The sequence below is a fragment of the Aquila chrysaetos genome, chromosome Z (genome assembly GCF_900496995.4).
Source record: "Aquila chrysaetos chrysaetos chromosome Z, bAquChr1.4, whole genome shotgun sequence".
NCBI classification, from domain to species: Eukaryota; Metazoa; Chordata; class Aves; order Accipitriformes; family Accipitridae; genus Aquila; species Aquila chrysaetos.
Window position 1 is genome coordinate 88138007 of NC_044030.1, and position 25224 is coordinate 88163230.

At 39.3% G+C, this 25224-nt stretch overlaps 1 protein-coding gene across 3 annotated transcripts; it reads right to left on the minus strand.

Annotated features, from left to right (window-relative positions):
• LMAN1 (lectin, mannose binding 1) lies at positions 1 to 25183 on the minus strand. 3 transcript variants are annotated; one of them, XM_030005403.2, is made up of 14 exons: positions 24896 to 25178; positions 23181 to 23335; positions 22984 to 23091; positions 19593 to 19654; positions 18763 to 18862; positions 14146 to 14269; positions 13710 to 13768; positions 12974 to 13106; positions 11125 to 11321; positions 10914 to 10984; positions 5538 to 5691; positions 4672 to 4793; positions 2944 to 3012; positions 1 to 614 (listed from the first exon to the last, which is right to left on the minus strand). In XM_030005403.2, exons 1-13 carry the CDS (start codon positions 25131 to 25133, stop codon positions 2976 to 2978), a joined length of 1560 nt encoding a protein of 519 aa, XP_029861263.1. In that variant the 5' UTR covers positions 25134 to 25178; the 3' UTR covers positions 1 to 614; positions 2944 to 2975. The 3 variants fall into 3 exon arrangements, with proteins under 3 accessions (XP_029861263.1, XP_029861264.1, XP_029861265.1); XM_030005404.2 differs by having other exon boundaries at positions 1 to 3012; positions 11125 to 11318; positions 24896 to 25175; XM_030005405.2 differs by lacking the exons at positions 1 to 614; positions 2944 to 3012; positions 4672 to 4793 and having other exon boundaries at positions 5622 to 7036; positions 24896 to 25183.
• Positions 25184 to 25224: the final 41 nt, after the last annotated feature.

The window sequence follows — 25224 nt, forward strand, 5'->3', positions numbered from 1 at the left end:
TTACTAAAAATATGCATCTTTATTCAAATAAGGTTATCTCCAAACTCCAAGTGTCAATTTACATTAGTCAGAAACAAACATGAAAATGTCAGCTGTTTGAATTTAAGAAAACCCCAGTAGACAGTGTTCGATGTTACAGTAATTGATGCATTGATAAATGACAAATTTTCTTCAAACAGGAAGTTAGGTAATTTACAAACCATATTGTGAAATTTACTTTTGAAAGGTTCGGGAGTGACCATTTATTTAATATACCCTGACCAGTACAATGAGATTCTCTTGTCACTGCCAAATATATGCTACTTATCATCCACACTTCAAATAAAATTATTAGACTTGTTCTCCCCCATATTGTCAAACTGGATTCCAAGGTGTCTTCTCGTCCTAGTCCCAAAATCTTACTTGGTAAAAATCAAACACACTATCAGTGCTGAAAGAAGCTTCTAGTAGCCAGCCATAACAGGAGGCTACATTGACTGACAAATATTCTTAAAGTCCAAATTTGTTGCTATCATTTCAAGAACACACACAACAAAATTTGAGCTGGGCAACTGGGAGCTTTCCTTTGATCCAGTGAGTGATGAGGCAATTATGGAAGTTCCAAGGAGAGATGACTGTGAAATGAAGCATGAAGCAATTATCACTTTTTGGATGTTACACTTTAGACCTTCTGCTCCCTAATACAAAAGTTTCCTAGTTGCCCGTGGGAGATATGTCAGATCTGTTAGCAGCATAAAATACACAAACTGAGCCTCATACTGAAGATACAATTGTAGGTTCAAGTTTTCTCCTCAACACCATCCCCAGCCTTCTCTTTCTAACAAAAGACACAGAAGTATAGACTGCTCCAGCTTTAAAACAAAAGTTATGGTTGGATAAATTCACAGTAACAAAAAATACAGACTTCCTCCAATTGATACATTAGAGCTGTTCCTCATTATGCCAGATACATGCACCTACTTATCAAAATACAATTGCTAGCCTTTCTGTATAAAGGGTTTTGCAAAGCCTGCTGTGGGAGAGGGAGTTCTGTTTAGGTGTTGCGATGATGCAGGAAGGCTTGCAATTGAAAGGAACAACACTGTACATTTTCAGAAAAATTTAAGAAAATGTATTAAGTTTAGTTAGAAGAGTCAGGGTTGTAGTAGCTTAGACTCAAGGCACCTGTAAATATTTGCTGGTGTTGACAGAAGAGAATGGATAAATTCCTGTGTTATTCTGGCTTATCTGAAAAGTTTTTTTCATTAGTTTAACCTATTTATCCAGCAAGATTAGCTTGAGGCAGTAGTTTCTCCAATCAGTACAGCAAAATCTTCTCAAATTTAGAAATGAATCTATAAAGCTATACCACTTACAGTATACTACATACTGTAACTACGTAAATAGGTGTGTAGGTAGTATCGTTCTATTGGTATAGCACAGATGTCCACTTTTTGGACACTGTAAATTAAGTAACAAAATATATTGCATAGATTTATCATTTCTCCAAACTGACAGGCACAATACTGAAGTGTTCTTCACTACAGCGAATTTGGCAGCATGTGTTGCACTCCAAGGGAGTAGACGGTAGGAATGCAGTAGTAGTATGCTAGATTCCAGATAATTTTTGCAGATTCAGACAAACAGATTAGTAATTAAAAGTGAAACATCCTGATGCATTTGTGTATTTTATAGAATTTAAAAAAACCCACCCCCCCCATTCTAACTCTACACACAAACAACTCAAGGACAAAGTTACCACAGATATGTAAACAAGGCAAAATGAATTCATTTCACACTCCTAATTTGGGCTATCTGCTTCGTTTCTTTCCTGAAGCAAATGTTACCTGATAAGCAGTATCGAAAACACATGTTCAGTCTTACACTTGTGATATTAAAAGCAGGAATTGACACACAATACTGGTTCTACAATAGCTGCTGGATTAACAAACATGTCTGAAGCAACAGCTTGTGAAGAAATGGGTTAACGCTAAATACCTGCAGTTTAGAATACTTGCCATGTCAAGATTTAAATCAAAGCATCTGTAATTGATACATGAAAGACACAAGACAGCTTTATAAAAGTAAAGACATACTCATACACTAAACATATCCTTAATAAAATCAGATTTGAAGACATATAAAGCAATGATATCTTTGCTGAAAAAGTCCACAAATCTCCAAACAAAATTACAGGCAGACTTGAAACTACAAAAAAAGAAATCAGTCCCACAATATACTTGAAGAAACTACTTTATCATGTTTTCTCTCACTGCCTAAAACCAAAACCAAAACCCAAAATAAGGAGATAAGCCTTTATTTGCTTGTTCTGTATAGCTTGTTTTCTATATCAGGTATCAACAGTAAGACTGTTAAAGGCCTGTCTTTGCATCCTCATATTAAAAAGTGTTTAAACCTGTGTTTCATGAAGAGTTAACTGTTGAATCCAAGTGGTAAACAAATTAAATGTTTATAACAAATTTTTACACCCAGCCCCCCCCCCCCCCCCCCCAATATAGAGAACAACAGTTGTTTGGGGTTTGTTGTTTGGGGGGTTTCTTTTGTTTGTTTGCCTTTGTGGTTTTTTAAATTGATATGTCAGGACACTTAGTGGCAAGCTTTCTGCACAAATCATCCATCTGCAATTCTCATTATGAACAACCACCAAACCTGGGTGTTTCATTTCCCTCCTCTGGAATCTTAACAACAGAAGAGGAATACAGCATTTGCCTTCCAGTATTTATGAGAAAGTTAGCTGAAAACACAGACCTAGATAGGGTCAGCAGTCTTCCCCTATCTAGCATTTGCTCCACTGCTCCCCAGTCTGTTTTTAACTTTAGCATTAACAGCTTAAATGAGAACTCATTTTGTTTAACAAAATTCAATAATTTACAATATTGTAGTATATCAAACACTAAGATTTCCCTCATTTACAGAAGTGTATAATTTTCTGTGCATACATACTGCTGTTATGTACACACAAAAGGAACAGGTCATCAAAAGAACTTTTTGGCTGCTGCTTCTTGTTGACTCCTGAAAGAAAAAGCAGAAGAGAATTCATTAAGTACTTATACTATAAAACTAGCTAACCAGTTTAAATGAATAAGTATTTCATTTATTTGGGGATTAAAAGATTCCATTTCTTGTCAACAGAGACTTAGGGAAATCAAATGTAAGTCATATCACAAAAGTAGGATATTATTTTTTCTACTTACAAAGACATTAGTAGCATCACTATAGTTCCAATTTTGTGTCAGACACAGAAGGAAACAAAACATTCTGGACAGAAGCCAGAAACTGTGAAAGAACATATGAACTGATTTTTAAAATACTTTAGTTAAAGTTTTCTAAAGCTTCTCAGTATCCGATTGGCCTAAAGATCATCACAGAAAAGGAAACACATGCAACTAAGCAGTGAAAGAATTTACTTGAAATGGGATTTCCTTCTCCCTCTGGCACAGAACATACTTATTTTCTTAGTGGATACAGATGCTGTGGATCAACCACACGCACATATACTAGAATTACAAGGGCATGAAGAGGAACTGGAGGGGACCACTCCTCATTTGTCTTGTAAGCCATCTTTCCAGTTGATGGCGTAATATGACATACATAAGAAATGCATACTCTCCGCTTTGTAGAGAAGCAGACACACAATAAAAGTTAGTGCTATCGGCAGCATTGGTCTTACATTAATAGTAGTTATCCTTCCGTAGAGGTAGCAAACAGCATTTTCTCTCTGAAGGGCAATGCAGCTATTTTGGTCCCTACTCCTTATCCTGATTAGTGTGTGTGAGAAGCAGGATGGAAGACTACTAAGCAAGTCAGTCCTTACTCTCAACAGGTTTTCCCTTCCATCAATGCAAATTCAATTTGCACATTATGACATTACAAGGAGGAGGAAGAGAACAGAGAAAACATCCGAATTAGTTTAGGGGGGAAAAAAAAAAAAAAAGTCCATACACTATCAGTATCATATGTAGGAGAGGGATGAAGGGATATGTAAAGTAAAAAAAGTTCACTGAGGAATTTGTAAGATGGGATAAGTAGCTTCTAGGTACACATAACAAAAAAGAAAAAAATCAAATCACATCAGATTTTGTTAAGATATTAATAAACTTCGGTAAGTCTGGCAGAGGACCACAAGGATGGTGGTCAAGAGCTGAAGCACATGCCTCAAGAGAAGAGAGGGAGGGAACTGGGCTTGTTCATCCTGGACTGACAAAGGCTTCGAGGGGTCTAACAGCAGCTTTCTGATACCCACAAGATGTTATTGAGGAGACAGGGGCAGTTTCTTTACAGAGGTGTACATTAGATGCACATTATAAGAAAGAGACACAACAGTCAAATTGAAACAGGGCAGGCTCCCACTAGATATACCATAGGTGTGGGGGGAGAATACAACAAACTTCATTATGATAATTAAACATTTCCAATGGGGTCTGTAACAGTGGTAAATTTTCCATTCTTGGAGGTTTTTTAAGATCTGACCAGTCTAAGCAACCTGGTCTGAATTCAGTGTTGACCCTGCTTTGAGCAGAAGGTTAAACTAGAGACCTCCCAAGGTCTCTTCCAATCTGAATGATTGCTTGTTTTAAAGAAGATTAACATAATCATACCATTGCAATTGCATTTCCAGACAGAAGTTATAAAATCATTTTCCCTGTTGTCTTTAAACAAAAACATACTTACCTATACATGATATAACCAATGAATAACACTGTCTGCACCACTACAAATATGAAGAAGTGCATTGTAGATAAGCACGATGGAAATGGTGGCAAATCCGGACACTTTGATTTCTCACTAGATGGCTAAAAAACAAGAAAAATAATATTTGAGGAAAGAGCAAACAAGACATGCCATCAAAAGACCGTTATATGTAAGAAACAAAACAAGGTCTTTGCAACACAACCTAAAAATCAGAACACAAGCAGAAAACAGACAGAAATGATGCTACTCTGAAAAATCATAACCTTACTCCCTGTCTCACTTTGCCCTTTCATGTTTATGTTTCTCAGATAAACTGACTGATGTTAATTTGAGGGTTATAGGGGAAAAAATAAGTCTTTGATAAATTAACCCAGAAATCAAAAACTTTCGAGAGGATCATAAGCTAATTCAGCCTAATTGCTACCTACGCTAGACTAAGGTGCTCCTGAATGCGAATGCAGTCATCTTTCACACTTGCAGACCTTAAGCAGAGCCTGCCTGAGTTTCCCCTGATTAAAGCTCTCCCTTCTGTCCAGAAGCAATAGAAAATCTCCTCTGTATAGAGCTGTTAAGTAGGGGGACAAACACAAAAAAAAGCACCCAGAAAACCTAATTGCTTGACCTTGTTTCCACAGGAAATTAGAGTAAAAATCATGCTCTTTGTGCAAAACTTCTCATCAAGACACAGATCATGCAGTTAGGTCAAGGCAGTGCAGTTTTAGTGAAGCAGCTTAATGAAGGATTAATTGCTCCGTAAATTGCATGCTGGCTCATCCTAGCTTTTCACTAACAGCCAAATAAAGAAGTATTACAGTCATACTTTACTCTACCAGCACATAAATTACCATATTTCGTTGTACTAAATGCTCAATGTCCCTCTTTACTACATGAAGGTGTTCTTTGATGTCATTGAAGTGCTGAGTTGTTTCATAGACTCCTGCAGCAGAGCCAGGATGTTGGGCTCCACTGATCAGCCTCAGAGTATCAGCCATGGAATTTCTGAAACAAGACAAACAACAAAACATCTTTCAGCACAGAACAGCTCTCCTGTAAACAGCAGTTGTTCTGGACACCTGTTAGTCCATTAAAATTAGTCTGAAATACATAGTTGCCCCAAAAGGCAGAAAACACATTTTCTAGCTTCCAAGATTACCTATCAAGAAATAAATCCTTAATCAAACTATTATTTTTTTAAAAAATATTTAATTCCACAGACAGTTGCAATTTGTACAGTGCACCATCTCCCAAAGCCACGCTGAAAACAAGATCTGGCAAATATTCTATTGTTGGACATCTGCTTTGCCTGACTGATGAAGTCTGAAACAAGTGTTTTATCTGAGGCTCTTGCCAAGGCTTTAGGATAAGCAGAGTTTAATGCAATCTTTGAAGAAAACCAAAAGCTGTTTGAAAAATAAATAAATAAAAGCAGTCATGTAAGAAATAAAAACAAAGAAGAGGCTTTAGGGATAAGAAAAGATTTAGATACATCCTTGTTTCATGATTATCATTTATACGAGAAACTCATTTCCCATATGCGTTGTCATAATACTTAATATTGTCTTCATGTGAACTCGTTTTTCTTCTACAACAAATCAAATTAAATCTGTAAAAAGTTGAGGTTCCATAACTAATTTTGCTTGAGTTAAACTAGTCAATGAGAGAAAAAAACCTTTAATCTCTAATCAATATGTTTATATAATTTTCCCCTACTGTGATTTTTCTTTGCAGTTGCAAAGAGGATTATTCTACAGCTAAAATATTTATCATGTGAATGTTAATCTCTTCATTATTAACAAAATAAACAATCAAAATGTATGTCTTTGGATTTCTTTTTAATTTACTTAAAACTTTACATTTTGTTCAGATGAGAGCTTACTTTGATGCCTTCAAGGTGCAGTCCTAACTCTTTGTACAGTGGTCAGCAATTTATTGTAGTATCATAGAATGGTTTCGGTTGGAAGGGACCTTTAAAGATCATCTGGTCCAACGCCCCTGCCGTGGGCAGGGATGTCTTTTACTAGATCAGGCTGCCCAAAGCCCCCTCCAACCTGGCCTTGAACACTTTTAATTTTAACTTTCACATAAGAGAAAAAAACCAACAAAAACCCAACCTGCCTTGAATACTATTCATTGAGTAAACTGGCAACAACAACAACATATAATCATATTTGTAAGTGTTATACAAAATTTTATTACTGATTTTTAAATGGCTCATATTCATTGTGAAACAGCAAGTTATGCATCAAAACTTAAATGTTTACAAATAATCTTCATAAAGAGCTTGCCCATCTTTTAGCTTTGCATCAGTTGTTCTTCATGCCATTAAAATTCAAAAAACACAGAACTAAAAGACAGGAGAAAAGAGGAAACTAGTAAGGAACATATCTATTCAAAGGCACTATGACAACTTCCCAGAAGTAAAAATTGCAAGCATAGATACGCTATATTAGCATTATAGCAGCTTTCGCTCCATTATAAGAACAATGCAGCATGTTTAAACTACTTGAAGCAGCACCATACTAAGTCAAAGCCACACACTAAATTAATCTACAGAATTATATCAAGTTGCAGAAGCACACTTCAACAAAGAAGCATTTAGTAATGCTGGATTAACAATATACTTTTCTTCAAGCTGAAGACAACCAGTTTTTCTTAAAAATACCACTTTAACACACAAATCAACCTAACATACTAGACTACCAGTATTCTGCATACTTCCCACGTAACTGAAAAAAATTCTTTTCATTTTCAGTAACAAAAAGATCCAAGAACTCACCCTTTCCTGTCACCTTTGTAAAAGCTCAATCACACTTCCAGCACATATTAGAAGATCAATCACTTTCCACAGTTACATTTCCAGTTATTCCAGATAACGTTCTGCATTTTAGGCCAGATGGAGTTAGCCATGGATTTCTGCAAAACTCTCAACGTTTACCTCAATAAGATCATTTTTAATGTTGCAAAGGTATCAAAAGGAGTTACCAAAAACCAGCTGTCTGCTTCTGTAAGCCACTGCAAACAAAACTAATCAAAGCAGCTCTCACCTTCTCTCATTCTACATTTCTGGTTTGGAACTTATATGCACAAAACGAATGCAAAAAAAATCCTCATCTGTCCTAACTTAAATTAGCATATACATTATCCAGAAATTATTTCATATTTTTGGATTGTAATTGTATAGATTATTTAAAGTAAATTAATTAATATTTACCTGTACTTTGAATTAGTGTTATAATAACCTATTTTAGAAGATTTTCACTGGAAGACTTTTTTTCTTAACCCAGGCAAACCCATGCAAACACCATCATGACCACTGCACACCCACCTCCCCCCAGACTGATCCATTGTTCGTTAAAAGCGAAGTAACTTCCCTAAATAGACATGGTCTGTATCAAATTTAATTTACATTTACTTTTGCATGAACAATACCATGCTGACAGTTTCTATTGTATGAACATGCAAGATTCTTCTATAATCAGATGATTAAGAAATCCACAAATCTTGACATGAAAATTACTTAGACAGTAAGTCCTTTTCCTCCGGGATGACCAGCAATGCAACAGCGGGCTGTTCATTTCTATCTATAAATAAAACATTTCTTTAATCTAAGAAAAATATTAAGATGATGTTACGCAAACTCATACCTAATAAGTAGTCACTAAAAGGGCAGGCTGCCAATGTCGACAAATCTTTATACCTTGCAAGCAAATTAGATTTTCTTGTTAAGAATATTAACATAAAAGCTTTCGTGGAAGAACAAGTGCAAAAATGGAAGCACTCTAATCTTCATTCTACAAAAACCTGACCTACTTAGATAAATCACAAGAGCTGCCCTTTAACCAATACAGGGAAAAAACCACAACTGTAGGAATTGTTTTTCTCCTTTTTTTTAAGCCCAAGGTAAGGAATGTTTTAACTACTATAAATGAAGGTTTAAACCAACTTAAAGCCATTCCTGCTAAAGACAGCAACTGTAAAACGTCTTAGAAGCAGTACACAGACATCCCTATCAAACATAGGAATTTTCACAAATCCATTTTAGCAGTATAGCACCTTCGACATAAGATTTTTTACTTCATTTGGTAACAGTTTGAAAAGGTACAGCATACCACTCAATCAATTTTAAAAACTGCATCTTAAAAAGCAAAATTATTAATCACTTAGGAACTTGCAAGTATCCCTACAGATATGTAAGTTTCCTGAGGAATTTCACTGGCAGAAAGCCCTCTGACAAAAAACCAAAGCAACCAACCAAACAAAACACACACCCCATTTTCCTCTAACCTACAAGAAATGGGGACAAGATTACTAAAATGGTCTACACAATACATTGGCACACAAAAGAAACACAACACATTTCTGTCTTCACTGTGCAATGTAAGTGACAGTAATTTAATATTACACTGCTTTTTTTTTCCTTTCTTTTTTTTTTCTCCCCTGAAGTACTGTATGACAATGCCTTAACACCTAACAAACCAAGGAATTTTTAGTCACAGTTGGGTTTCCAGTGTCTCTGAGGGTGAAGACTGTAAAACCTTCCCAGGCAACCAACCTATTCCAGTGTTCAACTACCCTCACAAGTTTCTTTTCTTATGTCTACATAAAATTTCCTGTATTTCAGTTTGTGCCCATTGCCTTTCATTCTGTCACTGGATACCAGTGAGAAGAGTGTGGCTCTCAATCGCCCTTACCACCTCCAAAATCAGGTATTTATACCCATTGATAAGATACCCCCAAGCCTTTTCTCCAGGCTATGCACTCCCAGCTCTCTCAGCCTCTCTTTGTATCAACCCTTTAATAATTTTCATGATCCATCACTTGACTCCCTCCAGTATGTCCATGTCTTTTTCGTACTTGGGTGCCCAGGACCGGACATAGGAGTCCAGATGTGGTGTCACCAGTACTGACTAGAGAGGGAGAATCATCTCCCTCAACCCACTGGCAACGCTCTGCATAACAGCCTAGTATGCTGGTGGTGGTCTTTCCCTTAGGTGGTGATCTTTCCTGTAAGGTGCATTGCTTTCCAATGTCCAACTTGCTGTTCACCAGGATTCCCAAGTTCTTTTCTGCAAAACTGCTTTCCAGCTATCAGTCCCCTGGCTGTACGGATGGAGTTACTCCTTCATAGGTGCGGGACTGTAGAAACTGGACTTTTTGTCCCCTTATTTTTCAAAGTTCAGGCCAAGAGAGGACATTAATATTTTCCAGATCTGGCCCTTGTTTCAACTGCCATCAAGAAGCAATGCTCTCCCAAGGCCTAGCCCTACTCCTACTGATAAAAAGAGGTTAATCTACAATGGAAATGGGGAAAAAAAAGAATAAAAAAAAGGAAAAAAAAAAAAAAAAAAAAGAGGCCTCTCCAAGGCTTGTACACACTGAAATTCTGAGAGACTTGACATAAAACTGTAAATACTTTTTATGATACACAAATCAGTAACACTAACAGACCACTATGGAGCAATAATCAATATATGAGCTTTAAGCAGTCATAGCAAAATTAGGGGAAAAAACCCAAAACCAAAATATATGTCTATATTGAAGACAGAAGTGAACTACTTAAAAAAAAAACCCCGAAATAATAATCAGAATAACCAATACGTCTCAACAACTCCTATTACATGCACAGACATTTTCATTTGTGCAGAACTAGTTCTCAGAATTACTTACATACCTTTACAGGTTGCTTACACTAAACAAAACCTCAAATATATCTCATATAATATTATCTAAATATAATATTATAGATTTTATTAATAATAATAATAATATAGAATGATAAACTCATATAATCATTATATCAGGAGTAGACTAAGTGTATCGACAAGATACACCAATACACCTTTTTTTTTTTTAGGTTCACTAGCTATAAATCAAAGGCATTTATGCTCATGTTATCATCACTCCAAAATCAGAGCAACAAATTTCCACGAGGTAGCAGGTTATCACATTAGCAGAAATCGATTGTTTTTGGAGGGACTGGACTTCGCTGTTGAAGTGGAATCTCATGATAAAAAAAAGAGGCAAATTAGGGTGTTTAGCCACCCCAGGGACGTGAACTTACTTTATTACAGAAACTTAATGTATGCAGAGAGTCATCACCAAGGAACTGACACAGAGAAATTTTTTGTCAATATTCTCTTACTGAAATAATAAATAGGATTTAAAAGGTGGAAAATAATATAAAATTCAAAACACAGCCTTAATATTTAGAAAGCATTTACCTTATTTCATTTACTTGTCTAATGACCTCTTCCTGAGTTTTCAGAACTGTCTCAATCTCTTGCTGGGAAACCTGGTGGGGGTGTAGGGGGGGAGAAAAAGATCAACATATCTTGGAAAAAATAAATCGATCATGCTGCTCAAATTAGGCTGAGCCATCAATCACGGTGTTTTGGTTTTTTTGGGGGTTTTTTTTTTTTTTTTTTAACTTACCTGTCCTTGTTGACTTGGAAAACCAGCTCCTCTTTTAGCAATCTCATCTGTGACTGCAGAGACATATCTCCTCTGCTCATCCAAAATCATGTCCAATTGCCTATTAAGCTGTTTGATTTCAAGATGAATTCGATTCTGCCCCTCAAAGATTTGCCTCAGTTCACGATCACTTACAGTTTCAAAAAGATCCTCCGCTGCTAAGAAAAAAACACAGGTAGTTCTTACATATATGTATTCCTCATAAGTTGCATTGCATCATTTTTCTTGCACCCTTAAAGTTTCCACGTAGCTATACTTTTTTCCCATAATTTGATATATTTGGTGTTTATTTATCCCCATTGCCATGGCAAAGGATACCCAAATGGGATCAGAATGACTGAATAGAGATAACCACACATTCAAACCCAGACTCCATCTTAGAGTTCCTATTTCAATACTTTCAATACTTGCAACATAAAATGGAAACAGGATGCTGTTGTTATTAGGAGGCAGCTATCTTTGCATGAGCTAGCATTGTATTACCAACTATCCTTCACAAGAGATTTGCAGGTATTAAGTAACAGCTACTTTTTAGAAAAAGCAAGCTCGAAAAAGTAGCTTGAAATAGAGAAGTGACTGCACATTTTGAGTGAGTTCCTCTGCAGCTTCAACATCATCAGAAAGAAGAAAGTCCAAAAGACTCTGTGACAAAAAAGATTATTATTTCTTATCAATGGAAGGCTGGACAATATTTCAAAAACACAGATGAAGATAAAATGGTGTAGGACCTTTAGAACAGTCGTGACTTATCACTATGCAAAAAAGGAGGACAACATGAAATTTCAGGTCTAGATGCCTAAAGCACATTCCCAATATGTGTGCAAATACAGTTAACTGAATCCACAAAAGTAAGAAATAGACTGGCTTCCACTGTATTTTCAAATAAGCAGATTCTTTTTTGCCCAGCTTTTTAAAAACAAAACAAAACAAAAAAAACCCCAACCCACGCAAACAAACAAAATCCCCACCATGTTCCATAGCAGAACAATCAAAGTCAAAGCACTTTGGCTAAACGCTCAAAAAAGTGGGCAACAGTCATTATTGTAATTTTCCTAAATTAAATATAATTTGAAACCAGTGGAAAAATGCTGCTCAGTCCGAAATATCTTTAAACCAATACTTGCTGAGTGCTACCGATGTGTGGTATCAAAAGTGGAAAGGGCAATTCTGCCTTACCCAGCCAAACTTAAATTTTTTATCAATAGCTTAAAATGTAAAAATAAAGGCCACGGTTTTTAAGAACATCAAGCTGGAAATCTGGTTATTAGCCAACCCGAATACCAGCACTGAATGCCAGCTAAGGCTGTGGTGCTGAAGTGTCCAATATTAGGCAAGCATTAAAAAGCTTTTCCAAGTAAGCACATGTTCCAGCATATCCACTAGCCCATCTTTAATAACCACCCATAAAACAAGATGGGGTGGGGGAGTGGGGGGGGGATAAAAATGTTTGTTATGAATGTGCAAGAACAGACCAAAAAGATGACCTTTCAAATAACCAGAAAGGCCATGCTTCCTTAATTATCACTTTACAGAAGGATGCATGGCCTTCTCTCCCTTCTACTGTTCCATACAGATTCTCATCGTTCCCACCATGTTTCCGTTTGTTTATTTTGTTCTCAATCCAGGCATGACAAAAGGGACTTTATATTTCAGAAAACACTTTACAAACAAAAGACCAAAGATCCTTAAATGAAGTAAATAACATCAGTAGGAGCTTAGTAAGATCAATCAGAGTATCAGGCCCTAGTTCTGGACATCCCAGAAAGCAAATGTTTTCCTTGACAACTGAAAAATCTCTCAAATAACTTGCCTGGCTGTCCTTGCACATCAGGATGTTCCTTTTGAAATTCTTCTTTCTTTTTATCCAACTCTTGTTGAAAGTGTTCAAACTCTTCTTGATACTTCTCTTTATCTTTTTGAGGAATTTCTGCCTCTGGTGTTGGCTTTAAAACATTATTGGGGCAGGGGGAGGGGCAGGGGGGGAGAGGGGCAGGGAAGAGATTTTTTTCATATTCTCCACCACTCCAGCAAGGCTGTTCAGATTTCACATTTGAGGACATAACACAATTAGTGGAGTACATTAATATATTAAGTTGAAGTGAGAAACTAGACATTCCTATGGAGACCCATAGCTTTTTCCTAATATATGCATACTTTCTGCGATTAAAAAGAAATCAAGTTTTATAAGGATAGATACTGTTTAGCAGTACAGAACTGTTCTAGAGGTACCAGAAGTTGAAAGCAAGAACAGATTATTTGTCCACTTTCCAAACAAAGCAGACTTTTTAGTTTGCTTTCTCTGCATGTTTTGATTTAACATCAGGATCTTTGTTGATTCAGCGTTCCTTCCAGAATTCTGGTCTTGAAAATGTTAATTAAACATTACAGTATTAGTCTCATTTTTCTTAAACAGATGACAGCCCAGCTACATGCCAAAATCCTGAAACTGGGATGCCAAGTATGACTTCAGAGGAAATGCCATAACCTGGTGCTACATATAAAACATACAATAACATATTTTACTAATTATGCATAAAGATGCTTACTACTTCCTTCCCAGGCTCAGTCAACTGGAAGGTCAGAAAAGACAGGACATCATGATCATCTGTATTCAACAAACAAAACAAAAAACCACTGTTAATTGCTACTGCTACACATTACAAATCCTGGTACCTCCCAAGTCAACCTTGCACTTGCAAAGGATCTTCAGGCAACAGCACCCTCTTGAAGTCTTTGCAAGAGTTTATGCATTGGAGAATGAGACTGCACAATGTCTCTGTCAGGACAAATCGGAAGACTTTCTGCCCTAGCCAGGAAAAGGCCTAAGCATATCAGTAATTTGGGAATGGAAAGGATTAATTACATCATCATGGTCAAAAACTGGTATAATGGATCTACACTAGCAGTAAAAAAAAAACAAACCCTCTCTTGCAAGCCCTGCAAGTCCCCACAGCATTTGTCACAATTTTTAACGTATGCTACCTGCAAGGCCCCCTGTTGCTGCAGATATTCCAAAATATCCTTGTGATGGCAACACCATATCTTCCACTTTTGCACAAAATTCATAGTCTTCTTTATCCGGAGTAAAGCCATTGTTAATTAATACCTAAAAGGATAAACACTTAAAATTTTTACCACATAAATCTATTTGTGTTAATTGCTTTGTCAGTTTACAGTAATGGTCACAAATCCAATTTATCAGGTAGTTCAGCAGCTGGTACTACAAACCAAAAACTATTTCTTTTCTGAAAGGCACTTTTTACAAAGAAAATGCATAAGCTTTCTATTTTAAAAAGGAAAAAAAGGCCTGATTCAAGGTTCAGCATGAACAAAATTCAACATTTTCTATTCATCACCTACGAGGAAGTACCGCATAGAATTCAGATGCATATAAAATGTATTCATTTCAGTTTTAAGAAGCAGCAAGACAAATCAGTGCATGGAAATGAACACATGGGGGAAAGCGATACCATCAGGAGAGGTGAAGGTAAGCCAAGGGACAGCACAGCACTGCCTGAGGGTGCTAGTGGGAGCATTTATGCTGTTCCAGGGAGCGCTGAGGGTTTAGGAGCCCATCTGAAATGCTTGTACACCAACACATGCAGTATAAGCAACAAACAGGACAAACTGGAAGGGTTGCTATGTTCCCAGAGCTACAATGTCATTGGTATTAGCGAGACTTGGTGAAATGAGTCCCACAAATGGAGTGCTGGGATGGAAGGCTATGGGCTGTTCAGGATGGATAGACAGAGCAGGCAAGGTGGAGGTATTGCACTGTATGTAATGGAGAGGTTTGACTGTACAGCCCTTACCTACACTTAGAGGTGACGTGGTTGGGAGGGAGCCTCTGGGTGAGGATTAGGAGGATGGAAAACAAAGCAGATGTTGTTGTGGGCATCCACTATTGATCACCCAGCCAGGATGATGGCACTGATGAGTTATTTTATAGGCAATTAGGAGAAATATCTGAATCAGTAGTCCTTGTCTTTATGGGAGATTTCAACTTCCCAGGCATCAACTGGGAATACCATACTGCTGTGACAAGCAAGTCTGGGAAACTTCTGAAGAGGAAGATAACTTCTCATCACAAGTGCTCAGTGAGCCAACCAGGAAAGATGCCCTCCTAGATTTGTTTGTGAATAGAGGAGGACTCGTGGGAGGTGTGATGGTAGGTGGCTGTTTTGGCCACAGCGATCACGAATTTTTGGTATAATGAGAAAAAAGGTCACCAGAGTTGCTACCCTGGATTTCAAGAGAGCAAACTTTAAGCTACCCCGGGAGCTAGTTAGCAGTGTCCCCTGAGAAACTGCTTTTGAGGGCTTAGGGGTCCATAAGTGTTGTCAGGTGGGGTTTTTGTTTGGTTGGTTTTGTTTGGTTTTTGCTTGTTTTTCTTTTAAGAACCTTGTACAGAAGCAGGCAATCCGATCATGTCAAAAGTCAAGCGAGCGGGCCAGACAACCAGCTTGGCTGAACAGTGAATCCTCTTGGAACTCAAGAGGAAAAAGAAATTTTATGATCTCTGGAAGCAAGGTCAGGCTTCACAGGAAGATTACAGAGCTGCGGTTTGCATATGCAGGGAGAAGACACAAAAGATCAAAGCTCAACAGGGTTGAAACTGGCCAGTGTTGTGTCAGACAACAAGAAAGGATTTTTAATTATGTTAATATCAAGAGGAGATCCGAGGAAAACACTGGACCAATACTTGTTGAAGATGGTCACCTGACAAATAGGGATAAAGAAAAGATGGAGGCATTAAACTCTTTTTGTGCCTCAGTCTGCACTAATTCTGATAGACCTTGGGCTGCCTGGTCCTCTGAGTTGGAGGACCACGGCTGCATGAGCAGTGCCTTTCCATTTGTGGACACTGAAATTATAAGGGACCAGTTTATCAGTTGAATGTTTGTAAGTCCATGGGGCCAGATGGGATTCATCCCAGAGTATTGAAGGAGCTAGCGGATGTTACAGCAGGACCCTCTCAATCATCTACCAAAGGTCTTGGGAGTCTGGGGAGGTCCCTGCTGACTGGTAACTAGCCAACATTATTCCAATGAACAGGAAGGGTGTGAGGGAAGACCCAGGAAACTACGGACCTGTTAGTCTAACCTCAGTGCCTGGAAAAATTATGGCAAAGATGATACTGAGTGCTATGGAAAGGCATCTAAAGAACAAAGCAATCATCAGGCACAGTCAACGTGGGTTTACGAAGGGGAAGTCCTGTCTAATTAATTTGATATCCTATGATAGGGTCATCCACCTAGTGGATGAAGGGAAGGTGGCAGATGTAGTTCTTCTGGATTTCAGTAAGGCTTTTGATACTGTCCCTCCCAGTATCCTTCTGGACAAGTTGTCCAGCTGTGAGATGAGCAGGTTCACGGTGTGCTGGGTGAAGAACTGGCTGAACAGCAGGGCTCAAAGGGTTGTAGTGAATGGGGCTACATCTGGCTGATGACCGGTCACTGGTGGTGCTCCTCAGGGCTCAGTTCTAGGGCCAGTACTGTTCAACATTGTTATCAATGATCTGGATGCGGGAGTTGAATGCACCCTTAGTAAGTTTGCTGACGATACTAAACTGGGAGGTGCTGTTGACTCAAGGGACAAGAGGCCTTGCAGAGGTATCTAGATAGATTGGAGCATTGGGCAATCATCAATGGCATGAAATTTACCAAGAACAAATGTTGGATTCTGCACCTCAGACGGAGTAACACCGGACACAATATAAATTGGCAGAGGAGTAGCTGGGGAGAAGCCCTGAAAAAAGGGATCTGGGGGTGCTGGTTGACAGTAGGGTCGACATGAGTCAGCAGTGTGCCCCAGCGGCCAAGAGGGCAAACCACATCCCGGGGTGCATTAAACATAGTATAACCAGCTGGTCAAGAGAGGGGCTTATCCCACTGTATTCAGCACTGGTGCAGCCTCACCTTGAGTACTGTGGGCCTCACAGTTTTAAAAAGGATGTTAAGGTACTTGAATGCATAGTTGAATGCAGAGAAGGTCAACAAAGCTGATGACAAGACTGGAAGGCATGACCTGTAAGGAGTGGCTGAGGACTCTGGGTTTGTCTAGTTTGGAGAAAAGGAGGCTGAGGGGTGACCTCATTGCTCTCTACAGCCTCCTGAGGAGGGCATGGGGAGAGGGAGGTGCTGAGCTCTTCTCCCTGGGATCCAGTGATAGGACACATGGGAATGGTTCAAAGATGTGCCAGGGGAGGTTTAGACTGGACATTAGGAAGCACTTCTTTACAGAAAGGGTGGTCAAACACTGGAACAGGCTTCCTAGAGAGGTGGTCGATGCCCCGTGCCTGTCAGCGTTTAAGAGCCATTTGGACAATGCCCTTAATAGTATGTTTTAACTTTTGGTCAGCCTGGAAGTGGTTAGGCAGTTGGACTAGAAGATCGTTGTAGGTCCCTTCCAAATGGAATTATTCTGTTCTATTCTAAAACTGATTATAGCATAATAATAGCAACTCTGGTTCAAGAAATCCCTGATTCGGGGATCATTAAAGGCCAGTCTATCAAAAGTATACATCCCAAAAAGGTTCTGGGCAACACAAATTTTTGGTCTGATCTAGAGAGTCATCCCTTACTGTTGTTAGGTTGATTCTAAGCTTCAGAGAGATTCTTTCTTCCTCTACGGATACATTTGCGGGACTGCTAAAGTTAGCAACAACATCTGAGCCAGAGGAGTTCCTAGATAAGGCATCAGGAACCAGCCGCATTCAAAAACAGAGCAGCCTAGAAGTCTAATTTAATTTTCATTTGAGAGTAACAGATAGCTTTTACCATTACAACACAGTACAAGGTCCACTCTCTTTTAGGTGCATTCATGTTTACTTTTAGAGAAACTTTTACTACAAAATGACAGCTGTGTGTTTTATGGCTAATACCTATCAATAGCACCTTTTCAGAAATCAGAAGCCAAGAAACACACACTTCATAGCTGTCACAACCCAGCACCACATTAGTATTTTTTTCTCCTTATCTAAAAGGAATTCACAATCATCTGAATATTAGAGAAATCTTAAAGACTCCGTTATACCAGTGGTTTTCTACCTTCTTTAATCTTCAAAGCCCTACTACTTTTTGGAGGTGGGAAGCCTCAAGTAACAAATTTAAATCTACTGCCAAGGAGTGAGCTTCAGTTTTTTAGTCACATTTCAAGAACCTTTTACAATCAACTACAAAACCCTCTGCAGCTCTCAGATCAACTTGAGAAATACCGTTCAAATTAAGGAGCTGCTCAACCACTTGGAAGCTGAGGAACAGATTCTGGCTTTGGAACACCTCTACAGGCAAGTCAACAGCAACAGAAGGGTCTGAGCACATAGGAGTATGTTAGCATGACTAACTCCTAAGTAACACCAGAAAAATCAGCAGTACCTGTTGAGTCAGCTCAGGAAACTACGGATGCACTAACGCAGCTACGAGAACTTGTCTAGCATTTGAACATACTGCACCTCCTTCCAACTTCTGCTACTGAGCTCAACATTTTCAAGAATATTGGAATTAAAATATGGGGTCTTTGGGTTTTCACATAGTTGCAACAATCTCACGCTTAAAAAGCTGAGAAACATGAGTAATTACATTATTTCAGAGTACTTACAGTCAATGTTTTTTGGTAGTATGTTATCTTTACTCGAACAGGATAGGGCTTGTTACGAAAGTCCCTCTGACAGGATGCCAATGCTTGCGTTGAACCATCACTATGCAAGAAGACAACTTGCATAAAACTATATCTTATGATTTATCAGCTAAGACAAAAAAGCATCAATGTATCACTAAGCAACATCATGATAAGTTTTTCAATATGCAAGTTTTTCAAAAGCTGTCCCACAACTGCACTGAGCTTTTCTGAAGTCTGGGATCAACAGTACTAGATGCTTTACACAGGACACAATACAGACAGAATGCAGTAATGGGGAAATCTGTTTGCTTCTAAGATATATTCCCACACCTGTGAACTGAGATGGAAATAAGCTACAGTCTGGACTGCACCAACTAAGCTAGACATCTCTCTTCTCAGAGAATCCAAAGAGATGTCAGTTGTGCTGTTGACAATAAACAATCAGAAATCAAAATTAAGCCAATTAATTTTAGTAACAGGCAATTAGCTTTCAGTTAGTTAGTCACTTCTGTCAGTTATTAGCCGTGTGTGGAGGATACCCATAAGCAACGAAGAGGTAAAAAGTTTGTACCTCCATTTATCTGAGTTCACTCATCTCAAAGGGCATATGCCATTTAAATATCCATCAGTTGTCAATTTCTGTGCTGTTACTGCCAAAACAGTGTTTTAACAAATAGAAAAACTCAAATGTAAAGGCAACAATGAAGTTTCATATGAAAGAAACCTTCATAATGTTTCTCAAAGAATTTCATGCAACATTTCATCATTCAAAAGCAAATGTTCATCATTAACACTGAAAATAAACTTACTTCTGATGGTCATACAGAAGTTTTCCATTGTTGCCTACAACAATCACTCCAGGATTGTTTTTCTAGAAAAAGAAATAGCAAACAAATGAAATAGTTTAATTTGAAGTGAAATATAAGTAACATCACTGATAGACTTTCTGCGATAGCACCTAAAGTCATTACACTACATATACACCACAGATGTTTTTATTCTTTCTGTACTTGAGGATTACATAAGCAAAATGACTGAGTAGTACTGTGCCATGCTGCATGTTTTTCAAGAGACTGCTACATTCTTTGCATAGTTAGGGATGAAAAAAACCACAAATTAAGTCCCTGGATATACTACCAAGTACTATACTTTGAAAAATACAGAAATATTAATTTCTCCTATTTGTGGCTTTTATATGCAGTGAAGATACAGATCTTGAAACTAATAGATGGCTTAACACATCCAACTTTGGCTACATAACACTGGGAAAAACATCCAGACAGACACTATGTTGACATCCTACTGATCTTGTCACAGTCATTAGAAAAACCTCAGGAGCTATCTGTCAGAGACTAAACAAAGTCTGTTGAACACATCCTCAGTTATTTAAATTGTTAAGAGGATGAGAACAAGCTCAAATGATAATGGCAGAACAGATTTACAGTGCTATTCCAGTTGTCTCCAGGAGTTTATGAAGCGAACTCCAGTTTTTACAAGAGCAGAAGATTTCAGAGTTCATCTCACTTCCCCCTTCAACATTTCAATTCAACATCTAAAGTGTGCTGGTTTTGGCTGGGATTGAGTTACATTTCTTCACACTAGATTGTATGGGGCTATGTTTTGGATTTATGATGAAAACAGTGTTGATTACACAGCAATGTTTTAATTATTGCTTACACAGCCTTAGGGCCTTTTCTGCTTCTCACAGTCCCCCACCAGCAAGGAGGCTGGGGGTGCACAAGAAGTTGTGACGGGACACAGCTGGGACAGCTGACCCCAACTGACCAAGGGACATCCCAGATCATATGGCATCATGCTCAGCCATAAAAGCTGGGGGAAGAAGGAGGAAGCAGGGGACACTCAAGAGTTATGGCATTTGTCTTCCCAACTTCCCCACTTGTTGAGCCCTGCTGTCCTGGAGACGGCTGAACACCTGCCTGACAATTGGAAGTAGTGAATGAATTCCTTGTTTTGCTTTGCTTGAGTGCACAGCTTTTGCTTTACCTATTAAACTGTGTTTATCTCAACCCACAAGTTTTCTCACTTTTACCCTTCTGATTTTCTCCCTCATCCCATCAGGGGGTAGCAAGCAAGCAGCTACGTGGTGCTTAGCTGCCTACTGGGGTTAAACCACGACATAAAGGAATATACTGTCCCACTAGACAGATCACCAGCTCTTAAGAAAACAAGACTCAGTCTTCAAGAATTCAAGAAATAACATCCTTCTCAATTCACAGTGGTGGAGTAGGGTGGTCCTTTGTCTTCAAAAAAAAACCAGTACAACCAAACTATCTGTTTCTTTTCCTTCATCACATGGATTGTGACAACAACAGAACAGTACACCAGTATACAGAAATACCACCGGTGTTTCTACTTCTCAGCAATGGAGTTTGGTTAGCTTAATTGCTTCCACATCAGTATTATCTGCTCAGTACCACTGGAATACTTTAATGTCATCTTCTTGCTGTTTATTTCAGTTTAACAACAATAATATTGAATTAGTTCAGAGCATACTTGCATATATCCTCCACAAAGCATGTACAAACAGTTCAATTTCAAAACATTCATGAAAGCAACCCAAGCCTAACCTAACTTAGAGCATAGTAGACAGCTACTAACAAGAGTATTCAATGCTAATGGTCAATGGGGGGTCCAATTTCTGCTGGGGATCATGTCTGCATGCAAGCACATACAAGAACTTGAAAGATAGCAGAGAATCCAAAGTGGGGAATAACTTCTCATTTTTTGCCTCTAAAGGTCACAGGAAAGATGCGCTGTAAACTCTTGTAACATTTAGTGTGGTTTTTACTATTTCAGGTGTTCAAAGCTATGAAATTGTATTTCTCTTTTTAAAAAGCTCTTGTCACTACTTCTACAGAGAAATAAAAATTCAACTCTAGTATAACCTACAGCCTTAGAAGGAAGAGGAAAAAAGGCTTTGCAGTTTTTAGATCAGCATCATAAGCAGGGTGCTATGAGTTGGCAGTACTAGATGGATTCTACTTCTGGATGCTAGCATATTAGGCTAAGGACCAGTTACAGCACCAAACATCTTCCAGTGAACGCACTGAAACAGCAACAAGAAGAATTTCTCCATACTGGGACTGAAGAAAGTAACAGGTTGTCATTAAAAAAAAGTCTTACAAACTCCAGTATTTAAGACACATCAGACCAATACAGGCACGATGAAGACTCTTGTTTTGACTGGAAGTGACACATCATCAATTTCTATAAAAGGGTTTCATACCACACCGACTAAACTTGTCATGATCAGAGTCCCAGTGCTATCAAATTCTAGCAAACAGTGTCCACATGCAATTTTTGGTAGAAGGCATCTTCAGCCAGCTAAACTACAACAGTGTCCATATTCATGCCAGAAGTCAGGAAAAAAAAAAAAAAAGGCGGGGGGAGGATTTAAAAATTCTTAATAAGTTGAAAAACACTAATTCTATGTCTTGTCTTTGAAGATCAGAAACATAAACATCACCTTCAGTCTTTTAACTTTTATATATGATGAAGTTTGCTGTATATCAAAAGCCACCTGTAGGAAAAAAGCTTGTACACCTACAAAAATGTATCTAAAACATCTAAAAGCAAGCCAAAGTAGAGCAGGAAAAGCAAAAAAAGCAAAGCAAACCTACTATGTACTGTTAAAGTTTCCCAGGATCATTCTGGACTGAAAAACTAGAATTTCAAAACAGCAACTGTCACCCCCATCTGCTACAGAATTTTTGCTGCTGAACTACTCAAGGCAGATTTGTTTCAAGAAAAAGAGCATCTGTGAAGACAGACATAGAAATTTGTGCTTTCACAGTGTCATATTTTGGTACAATATGCCTCCTCCAAAGCACAGGTCTTCAGATATATCTACATTTCAAATTGTGCATGGACATTCCAAATTTCAGCTTGTACATAGGTACATGGTATTTTCCCTCCAAACCTTACACATGAACCAATGTTCAGTGGAGGTTCATTATGCGTTCAACTTTCAAGCTTAAAAAAAAAAAAAAAAAAAAAAAAAAAGTGAAAAATTCCAGTAAAAATTCTGTAAGGGAAACTTGACTATTTTAATTTATCCCTTTGAAGTGAGGGGGGGAGAGCAAGAAAATAACATCTTATTTTTTTCTACAAAGTTATATGTACAAAACAGGCAGGAAATTAATTTATAATCTTTGCTAGAAGAGTTTGCTTCTGACTAACCTTTCCATCATTGTCAAAGGAATCAAAGAAAATTCCAACACCATTCCACTTATCAGCTGCCCCGAAAACAGGACCTTCCAAGCCTTGCTCTTCTGTAAACCAGATTGCCTATTAGAGAAAGCAAGTAAGAGTCATAAGTCAAGATTCAGTTTTTAAAGCATATCTACTTCTTTTGAGTTAGATCAAATTCTGAATACCAGTCCATCAGCTCCAATGCGGCCTCTTCCTGTAACTCGAAAGGTCACTTGGACTTCCCAGTATTCAAATATTGACTTCGTTTTTGTCCACACTGACCCTCTTTGGCTTTTCAAAGACGTTGTTATACGAATCTGATCTGCACTTGGTATGGCATCTAGAAAGGAAAGGAACCAACACCAAATATATGACAGTATGGCAAGTGCTTAACCAGCCAATTAACAAATCTTCTAAACTCACAACATTTTCTGGCCTCCTCAACTAGAGAACAGTTTTCAAAATAACTTTTTAGTGGAGTACTCAACCACTTGAGAGGGGAGGAAAAAACCTCAAACCCCCACACCTTTACTTTCAACACCTTGATTATTACTGCTTTACAGAAGACTTAATCACCTTCCACTTGGGACCACAACGTACAACTTAAATAGAACATTGGTCTTGCTGTTAAGATATATATGAAATTAATTAAAAAAAAATAGGTTTAGCTTTCTGCTGTATCCCACATGAGACTTTTTATAAATCAGTTTTCTGTTTTGCTTTTTAAAAACAGACGTTCTAATTTTCTGTTTAATAGTTTAAAAGAATAATAGGCATACATCTAGAGCTAGATTCATTCACTTGTATTAAATAACATTTATTTCTGTGATTATCTGCTTAAAAAAGCAGGAAAAGAAGCTCATCTATAGACAGTTCCCTTCATGTCACTTGTAGCATAATGTCAAATAAGAGTCAAAAATTAACACTCATGCATTAACCAATATAAACTAAATTAAAGTCTGCCAAGAAATAAAAACACAGAAGTTACTGCAGAGAAACTATGCTAAGGTAGAACCTTACATACAGTAAATATCAATACATTTTACAACGGGGGCGACTTACAGAAGACCAGATGCCTTTTTGAGTACTATCAAATTCTTAACCCATACTGCAAAGGATACATAAATTGCATAAACTACGTTCGGTAAAGTCGTATTTGCCAAGGCAGAATTTCCATTTCAAGCTTTTATATTACGAAATTCAACAGGATTTCTAGCCGTACAGAAGCATCAGCAGCTTGTCTCAGGTACACCACAGAGGGCTGAGGCCGACTTTCATTTTGACCAAGTGACACATCATCACCAAGAAGAGTTTCACACCGTCTCGAGTCAACTCCTCACAGCAACGGAGCCACCCCATCGCAAGAAAGGTCACAGGTAACTTCGCGTGTCAAAGAAACAGGGGGAGGGCTAGCAGACATTTTACGGCTGTCACAGCATCGCTGTCCCTCCCTCCAGAGCTACGTGGAAACCCGCAGGACAGGGCCCGGGGGGGGGGGGGGGCGCGGGGTGCACGGCCGGCGCTCGAGCCTAACGGCGCGCTCGGTCCGGCCCCGCCCGCGGCAGGGCTCTGCCGGGGGAGACAGAAGGCGCGGGGGGCGAGCGCGGCTCTCATCCCTTTCGGCAGCTGCAGGACACGAGGGCGCCCGCCGCTTTCACGCGATGCCTTGGCGGCCCCCGGAACCCAGCCAAGGCTGACCGGCCCCCGCCATCTTCGTCGTGCCCCTCAGCTCCCCGGCCACGGCTACGGCCTGTGGCGGCTTCTTCCCGCACCTTTTTCCTCAAGTAACGGGCATTACGTGCCCCCCCAGCGGGGCAGGCCACAGCTGCCCGCACGGCAGGAACACTGCGCGGCCCAGCCGGCCCCGCTCGCACGCCGCCGCCCCCCGCCCGGCACTTACTGCCCGTGTGCACCCAGAACGGCACCGTCCCATCCGCCTGCACCAGGTGCGGACCCTTGAAGCTGTACTTGTACTCAAAGCGGCGGTGCGGCAGAGCAGCTGCTGCTGCTGCTGCTGCCGCCGCCGAGCCTCCCGCCGCCGCCGCCTGCCCGCGGGCGAACGGCAGGCGGCCAAAGGCGAGCAGGGCACCGGCGAGGAGGGCCGCCGCCAAGCCGCCCCGCTGCGCGCGCGCCGCCATCTTGGCCCGTGCTGCGGGACGCCGGGCACAGCCAACAGGGCGCCGCCCGATTGGCCGAGCGCGGGGGCCGGGCAAAGGGCAAGGCGGCGCG

Excerpts from the sequence above, each read along its gene's own strand:
- LMAN1 (XM_030005403.2), bottom strand. The coding sequence starts at position 25,133 with ATGGCGGCGCGCGCGCAGCGGGGCGGCTTGGCGGCGGCCCTCCTCGCC. Across the intron at positions 19,655-22,983 it reads CCTTTGACAATGATGGAAAG|AAAAACAATCCTGGAGTGAT; the intron begins GTTAGTCAGAAG and ends TTCTTTTTCTAG. Across the intron at positions 13,769-14,145 it reads AGCAACAGGGGGCCTTGCAG|ATGATCATGATGTCCTGTCT; the intron begins GTAGCATACGTT and ends TGTTGAATACAG.